We start from the raw sequence: 8,088 nt of genomic DNA on the forward strand, positions 1-8,088 counted from the left end.
CAAGCCTGTATTTCATCATTTATATTTACAAATGACAGAATTATCTGCACAATTCTATCTAGCTAGGCTGGCAGCCTTCACAATAGTAAAGGTAATTTACAGTGGACCTTAACTGTATAGCACATGAAAAGAGACCATTAGACTATTAGTGCTATTTATGACCTATACAAAATTGGAAATTGAGAGGAAAGAGTAGAGGTGGAAGTAGAGAAAAGTGGTGAAAGTAAGTTGACAGAAAGTAATACAGAGGCAAAATGTAAAAACAGGCAGGATAAAGATTAAAGCACCATAAGACAGTTTAGAAATGCATATTAACTAGCAGGTATGGATAAGATAGAGTAATTTGTTTAAGCTTGGAGATACCTCTAATGTGCAAGCGTTTACATTTACAGTCTCTGAACAGGAATTATTTTATTTCATGGTAATATTTAGGGTAGGTTGATGAAGACTTTATATGTGTTGGGAGGGATGCAAACTTTTGGTGTTTTATGCTCCTTCTTATGTGACTTCTGTGTACTACAGGATCTAAATTAATAGTATCATGAGCATTTGTGCATACTGCATTACTGCTCCATACCATCAAGGCAACAGGATATGAAGACAAATTGCTTTATGGCTTTATGAACAAACACTGATTGGATGAAATATACAGGACAAAGTTTGGGTGTGAAATACTGTTTAAATTTCAGATGTTCAAATATTCTAATTGTTCATGATTATGATAATGCATATGTGTATATACACACACACATACATGCATTATTATATACATGGTTGCCATTCATAAATGGGAAATGTCACAAGGGGGGTATTTTTGTGGATAAGAATAAGAGTGAATGCTCAGAAAGTGAATTTTCAGTTCCTATGTGTTTTTGCTTACCAGCTGGTTTCTGTGACATTGCATTGCAGAGTGACAGGGAATTGGCCCATACCCCACTGTGGTGCAGTTTTGGAGTTCATATATATATAATTATCAGGGGTGATACAGAGGTTTTCCCCCCTCCCCTGCAAACATGTTATTTTTTTAGATTTTAATCATTTTAGATATTTTTAGATAATTTTAGATTTGATCTAAAATTATTGCTGCTGACAGGTTCACTGTTTGAGAAGTTTGGTATTTCATGATATAATCATATATATGTGGGACTACCTAATTTTGTTGAAATGTCAACATTCACAACGTTGACCACAAAATGTTGAAAATGTGTACATCAACATGCCACTCAGCATTTACTAATAACTTTAAAACATGCAAAAACAAGAACTAAACAAACAAAAAAAAAACATTGGGACAACTTCTTTAAAGCCTAGACTCAGTGTATAATACGTGTATACAATATGTATTCAAGAACACTCAACACATTTTTTGCACTTTCTAGTCACTCAGAAAGATTACACTAAGTGTATGTGTAGTCTACACTATGGAGTAATCCTTATGAGTCCCTGTCATTATGTAAAGCTGCAAGAATATCAGTAGGAAAACTAAAATTAGGAGGAAAAAGTTGTGAGTTATGTCTGTGTTGTCTGCTCACTTAGAACGGTGTATACTTAGTGTAGGCTTTAATGAATCCCATGGATTGTTTTTTGCAAAGGGGGGCAAGACAGATCAGACATAACCCTAGCCCCTACAGAGGAATCTAGAATATACTATTAGCAAAGAGTCCTAAGGTTAAAAAAAAAAAAAGATTACAGGATAACAACAAAGGGGAATCCAGGGCACTGGGAGAATTGGATTGATGTCAAGTTATTGATCAGGGGGATAAATGGCTCCAAAGGGGCATACTGAAAAATAATCTGGGGATCAGATTATCTTAACATGAGAATGGACCTGTTCACTGTAGTTTTTGGATAAGAAGCAGAATATTTTCATCCAAACCATTTGGAATCTTCAGAAGAACAAATTAAAAGATTATGCTGAGTTAAAAATGGATGTCCAGGGTACAAATATACTTTGGTAGTAAAGTCTTCAGTTTCAGCATTTAGTACATATACATAAGTTTGCAGACTCCATTGCAGAAGACATGCTTTTACCCATGCTATGTTGATAGCAAATTCTGCATGGGTAACCTTAAGATCCGCTCATTCTACTCAATGTTAAGACAATGGATCCCTAATATCACTTTGAGGCCTATAATTGCAAGTCATGAAACTGTGAAAAAAAAAAATCAGTGATTCAAAAGGAGAATATCAAATATTGAAAGTAGTTCTCCTTTTAAATTTTTTTTTGCAGGTAAGCAAGCCCCCTTGCAACCCTATAATGTGTGGTGCTGCACCCTCACACCTCCGCTACTTATATATACTACCTGCAAAATGGCTGCTGCTCAGAAAAGGTCAAGAGTGGGGGATTTTCAGTCATAACAATCTAAGACCTTAGCACTTATTTCTCCAGTTTCACATATGCAGTCTTAGACAGTCATTCAGATGGTTGCCTAACACAACACGTATGTATAATCAAGGGCCACGGCTTTTAAACATATCTCTATATGACGGTCTACTTCAGAAGACTGACAAACTAAAAGACTGAATCCCAAATGGCTGAAAATTCAAAATACTGACTGCATTTTTAATACAGAGGGCAAAACCCTCTGCACCTCTCATGTGGGGGGGCTGAACCCCCATACCCCCTGCTAACTAAATATACCAACTCCAAAATCACACAATAGTGGAAAAGGGGCAAATTCCATCATTCAGTATTTTGAATTTTCAGTCTTTTGGGATTCAGTCTTTTGTTTTTTCAGTCATCTAAAGTAGACCCTTATGTCAGTATCTACGTATCTATATATGTATCTATGTATATATGTGTCTGGTTGTAGTGCATTTGTTTGAAATGTCTAAATGCAATTTGTATATAGATTATGTGTTTGTAGAGTTTAAGATTTAGATGGTGGCCATGGGTGGATTCTGTGGATTCTGCTTGCTTTGTAACTGTATTTTATGGGTAATGTGAAGTATCTGGATTAGGGTATGATTCCTGGTGCTGCTTTTAGTGTATGGCAGTAGTGATTCCCATTTTTCATGGAGATTACTCCCTCCTCCGAGGTAGTGTAACCTTGGACTTGGTATATTTATGTCTGGGTGTTGTGAAGAGTTTGCTCCCCAGTGGGGGCTTGTCTCCCTGCAAAAAAAAATCCCCTATGCCCTCATATATCCCTCAGGTCTGTTTTCGGGCTGCATATACTTGCTTCTCTCTTTGTCATGGTAACAATAACTGTAAATTTGGATTAACAATGGCATTCATTGAATAAGAGGATATTACCCTTTCCCAGAGGTGCAGTCACATTGGAGCTGATTACATTAAGTAAGTGTGTTCAGGGCCCTTACTACCTCCTTGAAGGTGTGAAGACACTTCCCCACAGAAACCGTAAGTTTTGATTCTACCTTTGAATTACTTTTCTTATGGAAGATATCATAGAAACTTCCATTTGTCCATATACTACTTCTCTTTCAAGAAAGAATGGGATACATATCTAAGAAAACATTTTACTAAAATAAAAATAATGTATATCCAGTGATAACTTGTTTTCTTACTTTCTGCAAGTCATAGTTGCATTGACATTGGATACAGCGCTTCCATTTTGGAAGAAGTTTATAAGTACCTTAATTCAGATCTATGTCAGATGATCGAGTTTTCAGAAACTCAAAATTCATGTTCAAGACCATATCATCAAGTTTCTGAAAACTCGAACATCAAACCCTCCTCCCCCACAAAAATCTACCTTTTTATGTTTTTGCAGGGGAGAAAATCCTCCTTTATGCCCATGTGGTGGGCTGCGCACCCTACATCCCCTGCAAATTATATAAACCAACTCTGAGCTCACACTACAATGAAGAAAAGAGTAAATTTCCTGATCTACACTGTACCACAATCTCCATTCAAAAGCTTTAAGTTTGCAAAAACTCGAGCATATGGTCTCAAACATATGAAATTCAAGTTTCTGAAAACTCAATCAAAATGAACCTCCATCAGACAACAGAAACATCCTTGATCCTATCAAAATGAACCTCCATCAGACAACAGAAACATCCTTGAACCCCGTAGACATCAAAGTAGTATTTTTGTGTTTCTCAATAAAAAACATGCACCACTGCAAAGAAACAGTTCTGATCCTCCAATATACATGCATTTTCATACACACACACACACACACACACACACACACACACACACACACACACACACACACACACACACACACACACACTTAAAGTAACCAAGATTCAGTGTAGCATATACTTGTTTTGGAGTGATTTGCAATTAATTGCACACTTACAGTGATTATTATCATCTGTAATTAGTCTGAACCAATCTATGAACAATAGTGTAAAGTTAATGTTTTAAGTACACAACTTTTTCTTTATTTGGGCCCAGAGATATCCTCACATCCTGGCTTAACTATTTCAGAAATGAAGTTGTGACTTAAAAGTACAGTGCCAGATCATCACTGCTTTGGTACCACATAGAGCTCAAGTACAAAAATGCTACCAGAACACAATTCCTACATGACAAGCCTGCTGCACCACATATAAAATGTCTGTGTTGGATACACAACTTGGCTTTGGACTCAGAAATGGCACTAATACAGAACTAGTAGAAAATTATTAATACTATTCTGAGCAGTACTGGCAGTGGTAATCCAATTAATGTTATATTTAAGGCATATCAAAGGCCTCGGTATGTAGACTCCCTGAAACATGTACCTTCTCTTTAATAAAGATATTTGTTTCCACTCTAGGCTGCCCCTACAGGGTAAAGTTCTAAAATATAAATGAGACCAGAATCCCAAAAAGTACAATCCCACCAAGATTTTTCCATGGGGTATTAATCAAACTGATGCCAAAACTGTATGCACTAATGTCTGTCCACTACAAAGTGGCATGGTTTGCTGCAGAAACTAAAGACAGGACACATCCCTACAATGTACTTTGCTTCCTGGAGCAGTATAATCCAGGAATTGGTCTTTGCTGAGTCCTCTGGGGAACTAATGGGAATAATTTGTAAGTTTCACACCATCCAGACAACTGAAATCAGCATGCAGCTTCATATAGAAGATACCATGCAACAAAGTCAAATGGGGCAATTTAGCTTGCATGGTTTATATTTCTTAACTTTGGAACTTTCCATCACTGCAGATTAGTGATAATCTGACAAATCCACTTTCCTTAATGTACACCTGCGGTACAGTCCAAATGCTGGAGTGCATTTATCAGGTAATTTGCTTTGATAGGCTTAAGTTAGTATGTATCTCTATGTTTTTACCAGCTACAGCTGCACACATTTTATTTCTTAGTTTATTTGGACAAAAAACTTGATATATCTAGAGGCAATGACCAAGCTAGGGTACATAGCTAACAAAATGTTATAAAAGTAAAGTTTTCAAATCTGCAAGTCTGAACATGGAAATTACCCAAGATTTGATTTGTGATATTTACACTGCCGTTATTTTACATTTTAATTTTACTTTGAAACTAGGCTACATATGTTATTTATTCAAGAAGTTGTAATTTGTTATCAGAGTAAAGCATCCTCAGTATCACATTGTTTTCTTTATTGAAGTTGTAGTCAATGGAATCTGTTCTTCTCAATGGTGTTTTCTGTTTCAAGCCATTTAGTTACATTTGTTTATTTAATATTTTGAAACAATGCTGGTCAACAGTTTATGCCTACCTGACATTCATAAATCTTAAGAAACTAACATTTTTCATGTTTATACTGAGTTGTGATGCCCATGCCCTGACCCAGCAATCAAGGAGCCTCAATCCTCACCACTAACACCAGTGAGGGGCGTCCATATAGGGAAGGGATAATAAATACACACACAGTAAAGTACAATTTCCCTTAAGAGCACACAAAGATCACAGGGCTGGTTTCTCCCTTTCTCCCTAGGTCCTCAATAAGACTACCCACTGGCACAGCTATAGGTTCCAGATCTCAGCCTAGTGGACAAGCTAAAACCTCCAGTACCCTCTCTGTCCAACCAGTGCTTCATGTCCCTGCCCAAGTAGCTGACACACACACACACTTTGAGATAAGAGTTTATACAACCACACAGATACTCCTGGGGAAGGCTGGCACAGTTTCTCCAGCTGTGCCCCTTTTACCCAGGCTATACAGTAGCTAATATTTATCAGCTACTCAAAGGCCCTTAAAGGGGTGTCTAACTATTACTATGCAATATTATTATCCAAATGGTAAGTGCAACCTAACAGTCAAGATTTATTTGCAGTGACTTGGTACAGTCTCACTATATACATACAATGCACTCTTAGAGCTTAACTTATATCTACACAAAACAGCCACAGTTAAAAAGTTTAAAAATATTTAATAATAAATATTAAAAAGACAAGGCAATACTTCTTACTACACAGTGCCAGCCGAGTTCAGAGATCACAGAGAAATGCTTAAAATAATTCAGTAGAACAGTTCTAACATCACAGAAATACAAACTAGTCTAATCTTCCTAATTCCTAGCTATTTCTAAGAGAAAACACAGTTCTAAATAACTTGCATATAGAAACAGGCAGTGCTGGTGATGCTGGATGTTCTCAAGACAAAATGCTCTGAGCTCTCTGATTCTCTCTCTTTAAATTAATAACACAGAGCTGCTTCACATGACATCATTATTCACACTTCTCTGGTGTTCCCAGGCTAACAGAAACTACATTTGCATTCTTTACACCTAGTCAGAAACCAGAACAATAAAGGACATTTTACATGCAAATTCTAGCCATTAACTCTGGCCTCAAAACAATAGGCAGAATTCCTTCATCAAGACATATCAGAGCCAACTTTAAAGATCAAAGCCAGTCATAAAATGCTTGACTTAGCTTTCTTACAGCAGAGTGCACTGTTACATTTTTGCAGTTCAATATCCAATGCAGTCTTTTCACATTTAAGAGAACAGGCCTAGTGTTTACATTAATATTTACAAATGACAGAATTTTCTACAAAATTCTGTCTGGCTAGAATGGCATCCTTTACCTATCTTCACATGAGTGAAACTAACATTACAAAAAAAATAAGTTTTGTTATGTCATGTTCTTATCAAATACACACAGCTAATCTGCAGATGGAGAACTGACCTGAAAAGAAAATATTTGTTTTATGAAGCAGATTGTGAAACCAAATATTGAACCAGGCATGCTTGACACTTACCTATAATAAATCCAGTAAAGAAAACTGTAGCCAAGAGAAAAACACACAAAGCCATTTATACGAGTTTCTTTTCTCCCTCATTGTTGTACCTTCTGACTTTAAATTCAAGAGAAAAGCCGTGTGTGTAATATCAGTTGCACAGCACCACTGCACTACTAAGTGTCACAGCAGAAAAGCCACTGTCTAGAACATCCTTAATTCATTTGCAAGGCTGTAGTACGCACGGCAACTCCTCTGACATTAACAGTTTGCTAGTTTACTGATTTTATGATTCCCTCCCTCTCTTTCTCCAAAACAAGCCCTACCCCCTTGAAATGAGATCCAGCATTTTCCTCCAGTGCTATCAGAAGTGAACATAGTAAATATTAACCAAAAAGGAAGTTATTTTCCCCAAGCAGCTATGAAGACTGAATTGTCTGATTTACAAATAAATATTTTAGGTGGTTACACCAGGTCTATCAGCATCTAACGGTATCCAATATAACATTGGGCAGCAGTTTACATTTTACAAAAAAAAAGGGTGATGCAAAAATATGTAAAACAACCTCTCTCTCTCTCTCTCTCTTTTTTTTCTTTTCTTAAAAATCCAAAGTCTTGTCAGCTTCCACAACACTAATAAATTGCAGTAGGGGAAAAAACAGCGCTGCATATTTTTAGCCTCCTATGGCCTGTAAAAGAGTGATAACTATTTCCAGATGTAACACAGGAGCTTTCTAACTAGCTGATATCCTAAAATCAGCAGAGCACATTAGCATTAAATCCAGATTGAAGACTATAGCTTATAAGCAGTTTTAAGCCTTGACATTGTTTATACAAGAAGATAGGCTAGCTTTTGGTCTAATCAAGGAACAAACAGGTTAGAAAAGTTGTCAGCTGTGCAATGAAGTCTAGGGATTAGAAACCTCACTTGTATGAACACTGAAAGAAGTTAAAGG

At 36.6% G+C, this 8,088-nt stretch overlaps 1 protein-coding gene across 1 annotated transcript in view; it reads right to left on the reverse strand.

Moving 5' to 3' along the window:
- The window catches only part of LOC122802543 (glutamate carboxypeptidase 2-like), a 1,225,297-nt gene extending 1,217,885 nt beyond the window's left edge, over window positions 1-7,412 (reverse strand). The window contains exon 1 of the mRNA XM_044072203.1: window positions 7,154-7,412. Coding sequence (XP_043928138.1) covers window positions 7,154-7,208 — 55 coding nt within the window. The 5' untranslated portion in view covers window positions 7,209-7,412. The remainder of the gene's footprint in view (window positions 1-7,153) is intronic.
- Between the last annotated feature and the right edge of the window lie 676 nt (window positions 7,413-8,088).

This window comes from Protopterus annectens, chromosome 5.part0 (genome assembly GCF_019279795.1).
Source record: "Protopterus annectens isolate FY-2018-M chromosome 5.part0, PAN1.0, whole genome shotgun sequence".
Lineage (NCBI taxonomy): Eukaryota > Metazoa > Chordata > Ceratodontiformes > Protopteridae > Protopterus > Protopterus annectens.